Raw genomic sequence first — 17,741 nt, 5'->3', positions numbered from 1 at the left:
GCGGGCGGCTCCCCGGCGCGTTGCATTGTGGGCGCTGGGGTTTCAGCCAATGGCCGCAGCAACTCAGGGATCATCGCTGGAGATCACCAGGTAGACATGGAGACTTGGAGATTGGAGAGATAACGAAAAGAGAACTTTACTGAGGGATCTCAGCAGATCTAACACCTAGTAGCACCTATGGACAGAAATCAGAGTCAGTGTTTCAGTCCCAGTGACCCTTCTTCCTGTTATAGGAAGGATGTTATTATACTGGAATGGGTGCAAAAAGAATTTGCAAGGATGTTGCCAAGACTACAGGGTTTGATTCATAATACAGGCTAAGAGTTTTTTCCCCCCTGGACCACAGGAAGCTGGGGAGTGACCTTATCAAGGTTTATAAAATCTTGAGGGGCACAGAAAGGGTGAATAGACAAGGTCTTTTTCCCCAAAAGCTACAACGGCACAGGTTTAAGGTGAGAGTGGGAAAAGGGACCGAAGGGTCAATTTATTCACATAGAGGTTGGTGTGTATGTGGAATGAGCTGTGGAAGTGGTAGAGGCAGGTACAATTATAACATTTAGAGACATTTCAACAGGTAAATGGATAGGAAAAGTTTAGCGAGATATCGGCCAAATGCAGCCAAATTGAACTTGTTCACTTTTGGAAACTGGTCAGCATGGACAAAAGCAAAGTTGCTGGAAAAGCTCAGCAAGTCTAGCAGCATCTGTGGCGGAGAAAACAGTGTTAACGTTTCTGGTCCGGTGACCCTTCCTTGTCCAGCATAGACAAATTGTGATGAAGAGCCAATCCTCTAAACTCCATGACGCTATCACCCCGAGTAGCTCACCCTCCACCCCCACCCATGATATTTGTAACGTGTAACACCAGTCCTTTTACATCCTCCCTCCCTACATTTGAAGTTCCAAATGATTCTTTCCAGTTACCTGGAATTCTTACTATCTGGCCCATTGTATTCACTGCTCCCAGTACAGTGTCCTAGACAATGGGGAGACCAAACAGAGTTTGAGTGACTTGTGGAACATATCCACTCAAGTCAACAATGAGGACTTGACCTTCCAGTTGCTAACTAATTTAATATGCCATCCTACCCTCATGCTCAAATTTCTATCCTTGTTCTGCTGAGGTGTTCCATTGAAGTCCAATGCAAGGTGGAGGAACAACACTTCCTTTACATTTAGGTATTTAGTATTCTGGACTCAACATTGAGTTCAAAAACTTCTCAGCACAAACTCTATTCTCTATTTAGTCTACCATGCTGCTCCAGTATCTGGTATTCTTGCTTTAGCTTTCTACAGAACTATCCTATATTCTGCCATTACCACCTGATAATAATATGGATCTATTTTCTTTACAATCAATACTGTTCCCTTTGATTGTTTTTATTCTATGCTACTAGTGATTTCTATTCTTACCTGCCCTCTAAACTACACTGACTTCCCTGCTGTTCCATCACTTTTCCACCTCACTGTTCAGTTCCAAAGTCATATTGAACTCAAAACTAAGTTCCATTCCTCTCTCCACAGTTTTTCCCAGACTTCTGAGTTTTTTCACCACTTAATCTTTTCATTTCAAATTTCCAGCGACTGCTTTGAATGAGATGCATAAAGGTGTTGGTCCACCTGTGTGGGGACATTCAGCAGCAGCATCTTTTCCTCAGTAGTCCTCATTCAGATACCCTTTATTCACCCCAAATGGGATAAGATAAAAAAAACCTACATAAAAATAGTCAATCCCACTTTTCAGTATTCCAGTTCCCTCCCCCCATCCCCCTCTCTGATGAAGGGTCTAGGCCCGAAACGTCAGCTTTTGTGCTCCTGAGATGCTGCTTGGCCTGCTGTGTTCATCCAGCCTCACATTTTATTATCTTGGAATCTCCAGCATCTGCAGTTCCCATTATCTCCAATCCCACTTTTTCCTTGTCTTGAGAACCCCACCTATCAAGATCACCAGATTCCAAAACCAAAAGAAAACAAATCTCTCGATTTTACTTCTTGGAATGTTAGAACATTCGTGGATAATCTCAAGAGTGAACATCCAAAAAGAACTGAAGTTGTGAACTATCAAGATTCTAAATGGGTATATCTGCCCTTAGTGGGGCCTGCCTTCATGGGCAGAGACAAACTGAAGGAAAAAGAAAGGCGATGCATGGTTGAGAAGTAGTGTTCTACATGATACACTGGATATTTTGGATTAATTTTTGAAATAAAAGTTTCTGCATTCTTGGAAAATTGATGTAAAAATATATCTGTTATTATTATTATTGAGCTTTAGGCTTCAAAATGGACATGTAACATTTTCACTGAAAACACAAAATGCTGAAAATCATAGTGGGCCAGGCAGCATCCGTGGAGAGAGGGGAAACTAACATTTCGATTCCTCTTCATAAGTGCTGGCATGAAGAGTGGAGGGTGACAATAATTATGCAATATCGGAATGTGAGAATGACAGAACAGGTATGTCCAACTGCCAAACGAGAAAGAACAGATGATTCCACGGGGGTGATGGGAAGGGAGAGAGAACATGGTGACAGAGAATATAACAGGTAAAGGGAAGAAATGGGAGTGAGTTCACAATCTGAAGTTTTGAATTCCGTATTAAGTCCAAAAGGTTGTAAAGTGCTTAGTCTGAAAATGAGATGTTGTTCCTCTGGTTTGCACTGTGATTCACTGGAACACTGCAGCATGCCAAAGGCAGATACGTGGACATGCAGAGTTGATGGGAACTGCAGATGCTGGAGAATCCGAGGTAACAAAGTGTGAAGCTGGATGAACACAACAGGCCAAACAGCATCTTAGGAGCGCAAAAGCTGATGTTTCGGGCCTATGATGAAGGGTCTAGGCCCGAAACGTCAGCTTTTGCGCTCCTAAGATGCTGTTTGGCCTGCTGTGTTCATCCAGCTTCACACTTTGTTACGTGGACATGCAAGCAGGATGCTGTGTTAACATTTCAGTTTTCCAATCCTCTAGGATCCTTCCTGAATCTAAGGGATTTTGGAAAAGAGCAAAATCACTGAATCCATTATCTCTAATTGTGGTCAAACCAGTTTTTACAAGTTTTGAGGGCATCAAGATTTTACATTTTGTTCTCAGCCAATCCCTACTACCTGTATAGGATCGGCTGAAGGGCTACACTTAATGATATTCAACAGCTCCACGACCCTGAATGAGCCCTGTGAACGTTCCTGTAGTTGCCAATGCCAGCATAATCATGTGTTTTTCCGTAGTTGTTTTCTTCTGTACCTTGCTGTTTGTTACACTGCCTAAGAGAGAAGAGTCTCGTTCCGTGTTGCTGGACTTCACCTTGGATCAGGATCGCGAACGTTGCCAGGAACAATCTGTCTCCAGACCAGCTGTCGACTGAGGGGTCCCTGATGTGCAGAAGGGCGTAAGACGTTTTGTTTCTTTTCCCTTTCTTTTTTATTCTTTTTATTTATATAATAAATATTCCTTTTTCACTTTTGTTATTACTCAATATATGTTGGAATATAAGCAAATTACTGTTGTCAAGCCTTCTGTTATCTACATTTAGCCGAATCTGAAAAGAACCACTTGGATACACGCTACAGTCCAAGACACTGCCCTTATATGTTGAGATCCCCTTTCACAATGATTGTTCCCTCTGCATCCTAGCATGCTGCCTCCAATCCCAATAACTAAGTTCCCCAGCTTCCCCCAAAGAAACTCACCTTGACCTATCGTGGACAGACCCCCAGCACTGATTGTGGACCAGCCCTTAAACCCACTAGCTCAGACAGCCTGACTAATGACTGACCAGACCTCTGCCTCATTTCTTTGCAGTTCCCCCAATGACTTACTCATTGCATTGAACCCACATGACTGATTGTGACATGCACCCTGGCCTGCAGAGATACAGATCCCTGATACTGTCTACCACAAGCTTACTGTGCCCAGCCCCTTGACTAATATCAGAGCCTACCCTTGACTTACTGTGCTGAAACTCCTGTGTCTCCCTTGACCTGACTGAGGTCTAGTCCCCTTAGACTTTGAGTCATAGCCATTTGGTTGATGCATATGCAGCGTGTGTTGCCACATAGCTGCTGGCGCAAGCTGCAGATGTGAGAATGAAATAGTACAATGATGCACTGCAACATGTCTATTCCATTGACTGATCCCAACTGACAACGATCACAATCTATCAGGCTTTTGTCTGTGCTAGAAGGCAAGGCAAGACAGAAACACTGTGAGCCAGTTAAACTTTGGCTAGATTTGGTGTTGGGGGGTGTGTGTGGTGGGATTATGGGGAAGCACAGAAAGGCAAGGCAGGGATGCTGTGAGCACCGAAGCAGGCACACATGGAGTGGGTGTTAAAGGAGTAAGTAGGAGCCCTGGGATCAGTGCTGGTGTACAAAGTGTCCTTTCTGTGACAATGCAATAGTCGATGCCAGTATACTCCAAAGTGAAGCATTGAAGCACAGAACCACCTTGTAAGTGGTGTGCCATGAGGGTATGGTGAGACTGGTGCTCTCGTATGTGTCAGATGACAAGGTCCATGGATGGGGTGTGTTTGTAATCGCTGGCTATGGTGTATGCCCTAAAACAGTGGCGACTGGTATCCAAGATGGAGAGTTGGAGGAGTGAGGAAGAAGCTGGAGTAAGGTAGTTGCTCTTATTTTCCAATAAGGAATTATTGCCATCTAGTTTGTATCCGGCAGGTGGGAGAATGGAAACTCTATGTCAAGAATATATCATAATATCAGGTAAGATATTGTTACTGTAGAGGGAGTTCAAAGAAGGTTCACCAGATTTGTTCCCAAAATAGTGGACTGTCTTAAAAAAGAGACAAGGCAAACTGGGCTTATATTCTCTACACTTGCAAAGAATGCGTGGTGATCTCATTGCAATCTTCAAACACATAAAGTGATTGACAGGGTGGATTAAGATAAAATTGTTCCATAAATTGAGGAGTCTGGAACCAGGCGCAATTTAAAAATAAGTGGATGCCATTTAGGTCTGAGATAAGGAGAAATTGTTTTACTCAGACAATGCTAAATCTTTGGAATTCTCCACCACAGAAGTCCTTGGTTTTTGATTATCTTTGAAGTAGAAGTTGATAAATATTTGTTTATCGATGGCATAAAAGGTTATGGGGATAGGGTGGGTAAAACGCATTCAGCTGCTCGATCAGCCATGATTGTGTTGAATGGTGGAGCAGGTTTGATGGGCAGAATGATCTACTCCAGTTCCTATGATCCTAATGAGGCTAGATTAGGTAATAATGAGATGTTAATACATGCTACTACATTCAAGTAGGTCTGTCACTGCTCACTAACATGAGTTTTGTCTGGCCATTCAACGCTCGTTTTGAAAATGTAACTTTTTATCCTCAGCATTCAGAAGCTCCTTGCTGACCGCCTCAAACTATTTTCTCAAATTTCTTGCCAATGCCCTCATTATTTAGTGCTTAGGGAGATTCCAACCAGTATCATCCAGTGTATTGTAAGGGTGGCATTACATTTTATCATCTACTCACTTTACTTTCCAGTGAAGTATGGATGTGACTGCCATTATCATGCTATCTTTCAAACACCTTCCCATGAGAATAAACAACACAACACTATAGAGCTGGGACAACATCATCTTTCACAGTGCCACTGAAAGTCATCTTTTGCAATCACCTCTGATTCATAGGTCATAGACTAATCAGTAGAATCCCTACAGCATGGAAGCAGACCATTTGGCCCATTCAGTCCGCACCAGCCATCCAAAGAGCATCCCAGGCAGACCCATCCACCCCATTTCATCCCTGCAACCCCACATTTCTCATGGCTTATCCACCTAGCCTGCACAACCCTGGACACTATGGGCAATTTAGCGTGGCCAATCTGCCTAACCTGCACATCTTTGGACTCCATTTGCTTTCTTCAGCAAACTACCTAAATCAAACCAAAATTCCAGAATTTATTGGCACATTACATGAAGGAATTAGATCATAATTTACAGTACTCGGAAGTGGGAAATCATGATCTCATACACCAGAGTTTTCTGCCAGCAGAAGCCTAGGAAACATGCTTCTTCATTCACTGACTTATCTTAATCTCTTTCACAGTCTTGGAGGAATTAACAAATATCACGAAAGTTTTGAATGCCATCAAAAAGGAAAACTTGTTCTGTGACTTTATTGATAAGAGCGTAGGGGATGACAACAAATAATTTATGTTAATCCTTACAAAAATACTGGCTAGGCTGCGGTTAGAGTACTATGGCCAATTCTGTACAGCAACTTTAGGAAAAGTAGAGAATTTGCTAGAACGGTACCAGGTATGAAGCACTCCAGTTATGTGGGAAATTTTGAAAAAGTGGGATTAATTTTCTCGGAGAATGGCACATCAAGGGAAGATTAGAAAGTATGGTAGAAGTTTTCAAAACTGTGAAGAATTTTAATGTAAATAATGAGAAATTATCTTCAATTGCAGAAAGGTCAGTAACCAGAGGAAAGAGGTCTAAATTCTTTCTTTAAATTTTCATAGGATGTGGGTGTTGCTAGTTAGAGCAGTATGTATTATCTATTCCTAACTGCCTTTGGAACGCTGGTTGGGAAGTTCATTGGTGATGCTCATAGTTGTGATTAAGTACAGGCTACTACTGTCATGCGGTGGGGGGGTGGTGTGGTGTGGTGGCGGCAACAGCAAAGGAATGATAACATACTTCCAAATCAGGATGATGACTGGATTAAAGGGGAACTTCTACAAAAAGCCCCAGAGGTAATAAGGTGAAACTTAATTTTATGCAGTAATTTGTTATTGATTTGAATGCATTGCATGAGAGAACAGAAGAAGCAGATTCAACAACAACTTTCAAAAGGGAAACAATGTGCCTGGTAATGATGAAAGAATAAAACAGTAAAGTAAATTGGATCATTCTTTCAAAAAGGTAGCAGAAGTATGAAAGGTCAAATGATCTCCTTCTGTACTGTGTCTTTCTATGATTCTGTGAATGAGATTCACTTGCAAATGGTTGTAGTCTGACCTTATACATCTATATCCCTGGAAATCTTCTGTCGTAAGCACTTCTGAAATTTTACCTAATATTCATGCCAGAACTGCCGAGTTTTTCCAACAATTGCTGTTTTTGTTTCTGATTTCCAGCATTCACAGTTATAGAGTCATAGAGATGAACAGCAAGGAAACAGATCCTTCGGTCAAACTCATCCGTACCGACCAGATACCCTAAATTAATCTAATCTTATTTGCCAGCATTTGGCCCAAATCCCTGAAAACGCTTCCTATTCACATACCCGAGATAACAAGGTGTAGAGCTGGATGTACACAGCAGGCCAAGCAGCATCTTAGGAGCTGCTTGGCCTGCTGTGTTCATCCAGCTCCACACCATGTTATCTTGGATTCTCCAGCATCTGCAGTTCCTACTATCTCTATTCACATACCCATCCAGATGCCGTATAAATGTTGTAACTATATCAGCGTCCACCACTTCCTCTGGCAGCTCATTCCATACAAGCACTACCCTCTGTGTGAAAAAGTTGCCCCTTAGGCCATTTTTTTAAAATCCTACTCCTCTCACATTAAACCTATGCCCTCTAGTTTTGGACTCCCCTATCCTGGAGAAAAGATTTCGACTATTCACCCCATCTATGCCCCTCAAGAATTTCTAAATTTCTAGAAGTTCTTTAATTTTTTAAATCACCTTTATTTCTTGACCCCTGATGAACCAAGAATTTTAAGGGAAAAGAAGTTAAGGCATTAAATGAAGGGAACAAAATGTTATGTGAAATTTCATTCAACAACATCTCCTCTTATGGATTAGAAAGTTTCTTCATTCTCAGAAATTCCCATATACAACTGACACAATCAGGAGGGAATGTAAAGTGTAGATGTACTGGCCAGTCTAGGCAGACAGCGGAACATTTTCAGACCATTTATTTGCAACAGAAAGGATGTCCTTCTTATTTGAGTGAATTATGCACAGTGTCCTCACATATATCACATCAATATGGTCAAGAATATTTAACAACTGAAAAAATTCTGATTGGCACACAAGTTATATTGGCAACATTTGAATTGAGCCTTCTATTTGTTACTTACTTCAACTGCAGACGGCTTAAAGTGACATCTTAAAATGTGGTATCTGGAATTTTTTGCAAAATTCCAGTAAATAATACCTGCCTTTAATATCTTACATTGACTTGGATTTATAGCCTTTACTTTTCCTAGATGTCTGCAGACGATTTCCGTTATAACAAGCCACAAAGATTTTGCCATTGGAAATATCCAGTTAGAAACCTACAATTTCCCAGACATGATTTCCAATGTTGAAGGAATGTCATCACACTAAATGGTTAATTCTCTGCCATCACTGCTCAAATTAACACCACCTCCTCTCTAATATTTACTTCAGTGCTCCCTTTCATAACCACAGGATATCACAAAGTGCTTTTTAGTCAGTGAAATATCTTCGAATTGTAGTCACTTTGAAGTTTAGGAAATGCTGCAGTCAATTTGCTCCCAATGAATTCCTACAAGCAGTGATGTTACAAAATGCCAGATTCTTCGTATTGAAGTGGAAAGTGGAACTTTCATCAAGTTTCATTCAAGTTTTCTCATAATATCATTCCAAATTCACCTCAGGAGCTATTACCTACCCTACCTCTATGGTAGCTTTTTCATTCATTGGCAACTGGATTCAACATTTTATGTAGCCAAAAGAACTACGACTGGTCAGATATCCGCCAATAGATAGAATCCCTGATACTGGCACTGTCTTTAAAACACTTTTGCACACCAGGAAAAGCACCGGTGTTCTGAAATTGCCCTGCACAATTGCACACATGCCCAGAGACCATGGTGTGATTGGCTGACAGAACCTTCACAACTTGATGAATGAGGTGTTACAAAGGACAGCCAGTTTCTTAACCCAGGAACACCAGCAGAGGCCACAACACCAGGCCCTGCCAGGCTGGGCTGAGATTGCTCACCTGGTCAGCGCATTCTCAACCATCTGGTGAGGAGCCCAGCAGTGGTGCATGAAGGTTTGTGAATTTCTCTGCCCTGCCAGGCTAAGTGCCAACATCTCCCCACAACTACATACCATCTCTGCTAAAGTTCCTCTCTCAATATTGCTCGTATCATCTTCTCTTACTCACTCTCACCCAACACCCCGATCTACTAACTGTGCACCTGTCCACTTCCTACTTCCTCTCTCTGGTCACCACAGCCTTGTTTTGCAACAACAGCTGGGCCAGCTACGCTGTAGACTCAGTCCCTCTCTTTCTCTCATTTCAGGAGAAAATGGCACTTAACGGGACCAAAAAAGCTAGGGCAGAGTGTAGGGTCATTTGCCTGCTCATCCCCTACAAGGAGAGGAGACTGGCACAGGCCAGAGAGGTCCAGGACCGCTCCTGCAGAGATACCAAAACATCCATTTCCCACCAATTGTGGAAGCAGCAAGGTTCCTTGCAGTGTCACTCTCACACTGATTTGACTGCCATTGTGGTTTGCACCTGCCATATATTACAAGCCCAGTCTGTGACACCTTTAATGCTTAGTTTATGTCATGCAGGTAGCAGCTTCAGGTCCACAATCCCCTCATGCAAGGGGATGTCACCACCAAAACATCCCCTTCGGCACCTCTGAGGAAGAAAGTACTCAGATTTCTCAGAGGAAACATTGGCAAGGGTGCCTCCTACACTCCCCCCAACACCACCTTGTTGGATATATTGGCTAGATTACATTTGGAAGCTCCCAATGGGACTAGCCAAGGAGGAAACATCCCAATTTGCCAGAACTTAGGGGATTACTGGAGATCAGGTACCTACTCAGTCACAGGCAGGAAAGGATTGTGTGATGACAGCAATCAGGCAAATGATATAGATGCACAAGCAAATATAGCAGCTGCAGACAGGTTGTGGGGGTAAAGCATACCTATTAAGATTGGAAGAAAGTAGAAAGTCTAGCACAAGAGTCAACTGTTAATGATTGTTGGAAAAACCCACCTGGTTCACTAATGTTCATTAGGGAATGAAATCTACCGTCCTTACCTGGTCTGGCCTATATGTGACCTCAGACCCACAGCAATATGGTTGGCACTTAAATGCCCACTGGGCAATTAGGGAAAGGCAATAAATACTGGACTGGCCAGTCACATCCACAACTTGTAAATAAATAAGAAAAAAGTCCTGGAACTACAGTTGATGTTCGTAAGAACTACCAATGCTGGAGTCAGAGACAATACGGTGTGGAGCTTAAGGAACAAAGCAGGCCAGGCAGCATCAGAGGAGCAGGAATGTTGACATTTTGGGTCGGGACCGAAACTTCAATTTTCCAGCTCTTCAGATGCTGCCTGGCTTGCTGCATTCCTTCGGGTCCACACTGCGTTAAATCTGGAACTACAGTTGGTTATGTTTTGGATTCATGATTCAGATGCAGGAATAAGTAAACTTGTGAATGATAGTGGGGATTGAACTAAGGCTAAGGAACAATATGCACAATAAAAAAGATATTGGAAAATTCTCCAGTTCTAAAGAAGGGTCACTGGATCTGAAAAGTTAACTCTGCTTTCCTTCTACAGATGCTGCCGGATCAGAGATTTTCCGGCAATTTTTATTTATGTTTCTGATTTCCAGATTTGTTTTTCATGGAAAGATGACAAACTGGACAGTTGAAGTTGCAAATTTGACACAGTTAAAAATGAGGTGATATAATTTGATAGGGAAACATGTATCATTACCATCAAGAAAATGTGAACTTTAATGTTGAAGAAGATCACATGAGTAGATACGTAGATAAAAATCATCTTGGCAACTTTGTAAACAAAGTAATTTTAAAAATGCGGAAAAAAATTGTGCTACTTTCTAGGGGTATAATATTTAAAAATGAAGAAGTTATGTTAAACTTGTATGAGACTATGGCCAGGCCACATGTGTATACTGTTCTGCATGCTCCTATTTTTTTAAAGTGAGGAAAAGATATAAGTACATTAGAACTTAGCGATTCTCAGTCAGAGTCAGTGAGAAAGCTTCAACTTACAGAGATTCTTATCTTTAGATAGAGGAAAACTCTGAAAAATACCTGATAGAAGCCTTTAAAATTATGAATGGATTGATGCAGAGAGTTTTCACTTATAGATAGTCTCAACAAGGAGCCATTAAAATCAAGATAGCTCCTGGTAAATTCAATTGAGAAATAAGGAGAATTTTGTTTACTCAAACAGTGATTACAATATGGAACTTGTTACCACAGGGAAATAGTTTGAACACTTTTCAAACGAAACTCAATTGATTACATGAGAAGAGAGAATAGAAAGGAAATATTTCAAAGACTCTCTCAAAAACTGAATGAACATGTATGCAATTAACATGAAATCACAACCAAAATAGCAAATTGTTATTAAAAATGGTGTCAAGATCTTCTAATAAACAAGAGCAGTCGCTGAGAGTGAAGATTAGGACATAAAGCAAAGGTAGCTGTTCAAGCCAACAGTCCATCACCACCTCTGCTGGCCATAAAATGTTGTCTTCATTGTAGAGGAATCTATTAGGCTGAGGCAGGTCTTATACGACATCTGTGAACTCATAGGCAACTCTGATATTTAAACCCAGCCTTCTACATAAAGAATTATCCTCAATGTAATGATGATACTAACTGGTACACTGAGATGTATGACAGAAAGAAACAGTTAGGGAATGCAGCAAGTTTTGTAAGATTTGATTTTTTTTGTTACTAAATACTTCAAAAATTAGACTTTGATTTTTATTATATAGATTTTTAAGGGAGATGGGGTAATGTTTTGTTCAATATCATCAGGTAAATGTAAGAATCTGATGAAATTAGATCCAGAGATGGTGTAGCTCAATATACAAAAGCAAAGTAATTGAAAATAAACAAAGTTTAATAAAATCAAAGGTAAATTTTAATGCACACTTTAGGGAGTGAATGAATAGAATACTAGCCATTTGGTGTATTTCCACAATCTTTCATACTTCTATATAAGCTACAATAATAGTTATGAGAACACAAACATCTGAAAACAAAACAATTTATTTAACTTCTTTACTATCAAATATACATTTTACTGGATTTGAAAATAGAATACATTAAAATTGAATTCAAATATACATTATGCATATTCTTGCCCATAGCATTACTCTTTATCCAAGACAAGAATCAATGGTCATTTATGTCCAGAATATGGTATTTATGACAATAAAACAGATCTATCGGGTAGTAAATTTTGTACATAATATATTTAAGCATTCCTTTACCTCTAATTTCTTTCATCTACTAACTTACTTATTTATGAAGTGTATACAGTTAAGACTAATATTGATACATATCATTTATGCAATATGTCACAGTAGTAAAATCAATACTTTCAACAACTGAGCCAATATATAGTAACACCTGAATGAATGGCTTCAGTTTTCTTCATGGCATATCTTATTATTCTCTGCTTTGTTTTAAAACCTAAAGTCGCAGCACAGAAATAAAAGTAACTAGTCAGATCAAGATTATAATAAAAGCTTGGAAAGAACTGTTCTCAATAAAATGGTCTATTAGTCAACCAGAAATGACAAATAACATGCACTCTTCAAAGAGAGTGCTCGCACAATGTTCAGAATCGACCCAGCTCGTTTTCAAATGCTTGCATTTTTTTTGTTACATGATCAAGTATGAAATAGTTAAGGATTACAACATTGAGTTGGTCAATATAACCTTACAATAGTTATGAACTGTATATTACTGACCGAATCAAGCATTATCTTTCACAATAAAAAGGAGTGGCAGACAAAGTTTAGTTTAGATAAATGTGAGGTCCTGCATTTTGGAAAGGCAAATCAAGGCAGGACTCATACGTTTAATGGTAAGGTCCTGGGGAGTGTTGCTGAACAAAAGAGACCTTGGAGTGCAGGTTCACAGTTCCTTGAAAGTGGAGTCACAGGTGGACGGGATAGTGAAGAAAGCGTTTGGTATACTTAAGTAACACTGTGTGGAGCTGGAGGAATACAGCATTCTAGGCAGCATCAGAGGAGCAGGAAAGCTGATGTTTCAGGTCAGGACCTTTTTTCAGAAATGGGGGAGGGAAAAGGGAGCTCTGAAGTAAGTAAAGAGGAGGGGTGGGGCTGGGGAAGGTAGGTGATATGGTGTTAGGTGAGTGCAGGTAGGCAGTGGTGAGGATTAGTCAGTGAAGTGGGAGGAGCGGATAGGTGGGAGAGAAGATGGACAGGTCAATGAGGCGGGAGATAGGCAGGAGAGAAGACAGATTTGTCAAGGATATGGGGATGAGAGGACCTGGGTAAGGTAGGTGGGATGGTGATAGGTGAGTGCAGGTAGGCAATGGTGTGGATTGGTCAGTGAGGTATTCACTGAGGTCTTTATTGGTGAGTGCATTGCGTATAAGAGGTCGGAGGTTATATTGCAGCTGTACAGGACATTGGTTAGATTACTATTGGAAGACTGCATGCAATTCTGGTCTCCATTCTATAAGAAAGATTTGTGAAACTTGAAAAGGCTCAGAAAATATTTAAAAGGATGTTGCTGGGGTTGGAGGGTTTGAGATATAGGGAGAGGCTGAATATACTGGGGCTACTTTCCCTGAAGTGCCAGAGGCTGAGTGATGAATTTATAGATGTTTATGAAATCATTTGGGGCTTGGATAGTGTAAATAGACAAGGTCTTTTCCCGAGATCGGCAAGTCCAAAACTAGAGGGCATAAGTTTAAGGTAAGAGGGGGAAGATTTAGAAGGAACCAAAGGGGCAACGTTTTTACACAAATGATGTTGTGTGTATGGAACAAGCTGCCAGAGGAAGTGGTGGAGGCTGATACAATTACAAAATTTAAAAGGCATCTGGATTGGTTTATGAACAGCAAGGGTTTAGAGGGATATGAGCCAAATGCTGGCAAATGGGACTAGATTAATTTAGGATATCTGGTTGGCATGTACGAATTGGACTGAAGGGTCTGTTTCTGTGCTATACATCAATATGACTCTATTTTTATTTTGTTTCTTTCAATCAATTCTGATTTTCATGATCCATCTTGTCCTTTCCTACAGGCATGACAGTGACATCATAGACATAATCAATCGATATCCATCTGTATCATCCATATAATGGAAGGATATGAATCAGTGCTGATGTTTTTCTAATAACATTTAGCAATATTAGCTAAACTTCTGCACATTGCCAGCCAAATGTTAGCAATATCCAGTTGCCAGATATGACCGCATATGACCACACTTGTGTGTGTATCTGCTGCATCTATCAGAAAGCTCAAATTGTAATGGTTTTGCAGTTATAAGTAACCAGAATCACCAGTAAAAAGATTTTTCATTTGCCTTATTCTATTATTCCTTCATCAACTTTTTAACTTCATATAGATCTGCAGAGGCACATAAGTTTAGTTACAAAATCCATTAAGTGACCTGGAACAACAGAAATCTGGACAGAGATACAAAACCAATTATTAAAAAGGATATTTTTACTAGCCAGTGCTTGGAAATTGGATTCGACATCCCTTTGGAAATCAAGCAAAGCTTCACATTTGCATGGATCTTGAATAGTGATCTTTCTCTGCGCTTCTTCTGCAAAGTAAAATTCCATTCTATGATTAGAGGCATGGTTACCATTTGATTTTGCTTGTGCAGACGGACTAATAATTTAAGTGCATTTGTAAAATGGCATAGAAAATTGTTCAATGATTTTGAAATGAAAACTATCCATGCAAAAAACACCAGATTAAATGTCATTTATTCAAATCATTTTCCACTCCAGTAAGAAATGCTTTTTGACAATAATGGTTTAGAAGTAAAACAGGCAAGTGTCAGGAAAATTAATTCAAAGAAGTATGTCAAATGTCTAGTGGATTCCAGCTCAAGATTAGTGGTAATAGTTGCAAAAATTAGTATAATAATGCATTGCCAGATTGAGCTAGGGCTCAGGATATATGAATCAATTGATTAATATTTTACAAAATATTGGTGTAATATTTTGGAAAAGTGTTCTAAAGTGTCAAATTTTGACAGAATTAAGTAGCTTACTTGCACAGGTTTTTTGGTCTTCATTCAATATAAAACCTGTACGGCACTTGCAGTGATAGCCTGTTGCTGTGCTTACACATATTTGTTCACAGTCATGGTTTCCAATGGCACACAAATCCACACCTGAAAGTTATAAATCAATTTAGTGCCTCTTATCCATTAAAAAAAAATGGAGCTGAAATCCAACCTAAATTCAATGCTCCGATAATCAAAAGCAGAAAGTTAGCATGTTCCACAAAAATAGATGCATGGGAAATGTAAGCAAAGTTCTGTACCCTAGTGCCCGGAGGAGTGGATCTCCTTAGAGATTACTTATACAATGGAGTTGAGCCATATCATTGGACATTCAGACTCAACTGTGCAGCGTCTGACTAAAGTTAAATGAAGCTCTCTACCTCTCTCTCCTCCTTCAATACACTCATCACAAACTAACTTAAGCTTCTGGTCACCTGTCTGAATGTTGTATTTGATAATATTCCTGAGAAGTGCATTGTGACATATTGCAAAGTGAAGGTGCTTTATAAATGCATGCTGTTGTTGCTGAATATGGGATATGGGAACTTCACACTATCACTCAGTTTTTTTCTCCATCTTGATTTTAGTGATGGATCTGCAACCTGAAGAGGCAGACAAGAGCCAGCGTTGGAGGTGGGCTCACCTCAGCATGGATCGATAAAAGGCTCGCTTCAGTAGACTTTGTTGTGACTGCTGCTTCATACTCCGCTTGAACTGTTGGCATGTGTGTGGAGTACAGTTAAAAATTGTTCTGCTGCCTCTTTGTTGTGCTTACTTGAAACACACACTGGAAAGTCTCTCTTGATGGGTCAAGATTTCAAAGAAAATCCCTTTGCAACACAATGCATGATTATATTAATTTTGTGCAAAATAGTACAAAACAGTAATAAGTAGTGTGTGAACTAAACAGTGGCTTCTCACTGGTGACAGTGAGGACTCCAGGCAGTAATTCAAACCTCCAAGAAGGTAAGATGACACAGTCCTAAGGAAGTGAAGTGACTGCACCTGACAAAGAGCAGCGCTGTGAAAGCTTGTGATTTCAAATAAACCTGTCAGACTATAAGTGATAATGGGAACTGCAGATGCTGGAGAATCCACGATAATGAAATGTGAGGCTGGATGAACACAGCAGGCCCAGCAGCATCTCAGGAGCACAAAAGCTGACGTTTCGGGCCTAGCCCCTTCATCAGAGAGGGGGATGGGGTGAGGGTTCTGGAATAAATAGGGAGAGATTTTGGTCCGCCTCCCCCTCTCTCCCTATTTATTCCAGTTCCCTCCCCCCATCCCCCTCTCTGATGAAGGGTCTAGGCCCGAAACGTCAGCTTTTGTGCTCCTGAGATGCTGCTGTGTTCATCCAGCCTCACATTTCACTGTCAGACTATAACATGTCGTTGTGCACTTTCTCCTACATCGTGCTTCTTCTGTTTCACAGATGAGCTCAGTCCTTCCATTGTCTCTGCATCCTTGTGATATTGTAAAGGACAAAGCAAATAACAACTATTTAGGAGACCCTAGCAGATTGTGTATTGCAGGGCAACACTCAAGTAGTTGACAGCAAAAGTACATCTTTAGCATCTTGGGCTTTTCTATGAAGGTTCTGGTGAGCAAACGGGCTCGGGCCATTACGCTTATAAAATAGTGACAAACTATCTTACCAGAGAATAACTCCCCAAAAATCTATCCATGATTTTGGGAGGTGAGACATTAGCTAGGAAAGCCTGACTAATGGAGAATGAAGGTATAGCAATTACCATATATGCACATGAAAGAAGATCTTGTAGTCACAGATGAGCCCCACATTCAGTAAGTGCCAATTCTTACTATTAAGAAACTTTTCTAGTTGGTCAGTGTGCACGTCAATGGCAATATGACAATGAATTATGCCCTGTAGTTGGAGCAACAGAAAATAGCAATGAAGCTGAGCGCCCTGTGAGTTGACAAAGCTCCATCATTTGGAAATCTGATGTAGTTTCCAGTCTTGGAAAAAAGGGATCAATCACCTGGATGTTCCGGTGCTGAGCACTCAACCCTGAAATTCCACAGAGATCCAAAGGCTGCGCCTTGGAAGGATCTAAAGAAGAATTTCACAGGCATGATTACCTTGACTGGCAGGGCACAGCCATCAGTAGAGTAAGGAGTGAGCTCCTCACTGAGGATGCATTTGACTGGAGCATTGCATTGTTCTGCAGCAATGAATTTCCAACATGTCCAGGTAGCTTTCCTGCGCTCAGGGTAGTATCTCACCCTCTTTGGTGACCATTCTTCTCCTCTGGTGTCCTAATGCCCAGGGCACCTTCAGCCTTGTGCACACTCCTCCTCTGCAACTTCATTACTTTCTATATCTGAGGCTGCAGTATCCATTTCTAGCTGCACCCTTCCATGTTGACCTGATGAAGTCTCAGCAACCTTGGTCAGTCATCCATTGTCCGGGTGATGCCAGGTAGATGACAACCCATTAAGTGATAACGTTCTGCCTCTTCCACTGTACTTTGATGCACTTCTGTTATCCATTTCAGGGAATGAGCACCTTCCCATGTTAGATGATCTGTCACTAAAAGAAAATGTTCTTCCTAACTTGTTGCTAATCTGCTACTTACCTGCACTTACCATATCTGAACACTGAGGGCTCTCAAGGTCTGGTTGCCTCCTGCAAAGTCACAGACAGTCTGAAAAAAATGTCTTTTTATTTACCCCTTAAATGCATTAGGGATGTTATA

At 40.7% G+C, this 17,741-nt stretch overlaps 1 protein-coding gene and 1 long non-coding RNA gene across 3 annotated transcripts in view; one reads left to right on the top strand and one right to left on the bottom strand.

Moving 5' to 3' along the window:
• The first annotated feature begins 32 nt into the window (after positions 1 to 32).
• On the top strand, positions 33 to 16,093 carry LOC125452687 (uncharacterized). Its single transcript, XR_007247579.2, has 3 exons — positions 33 to 90; positions 3,224 to 3,384; positions 15,612 to 16,093. It is a non-coding gene; the product is annotated as an uncharacterized LOC125452687 (long non-coding RNA).
• Positions 12,194 to 17,741, bottom strand: part of LOC125452686 (matrilin-3) — a 49,080-nt gene continuing 43,532 nt past the window's right edge. For both annotated transcript variants that reach the window (XM_059645755.1, XM_059645756.1), the window contains 3 exons: positions 15,010 to 15,132; positions 14,449 to 14,553; positions 12,194 to 12,640 (listed from right to left, as the gene is read on the bottom strand). In XM_059645755.1, the coding sequence (XP_059501738.1) occupies positions 12,585 to 12,640; positions 14,449 to 14,553; positions 15,010 to 15,132 (284 nt within the window). In that variant the 3' untranslated portion in view covers positions 12,194 to 12,584. The remainder of the gene's footprint in view (positions 12,641 to 14,448; positions 14,554 to 15,009; positions 15,133 to 17,741) is intronic.

The sequence above is a fragment of the Stegostoma tigrinum genome, chromosome 4 (genome assembly GCF_030684315.1).
Source record: "Stegostoma tigrinum isolate sSteTig4 chromosome 4, sSteTig4.hap1, whole genome shotgun sequence".
Classification (NCBI taxonomy): Eukaryota; Metazoa; Chordata; class Chondrichthyes; order Orectolobiformes; family Stegostomatidae; genus Stegostoma; species Stegostoma tigrinum.
The sequence above is the reverse complement of the archived record's forward strand: the minus strand, read 5'-3'. Positions and strand labels throughout refer to the sequence as shown.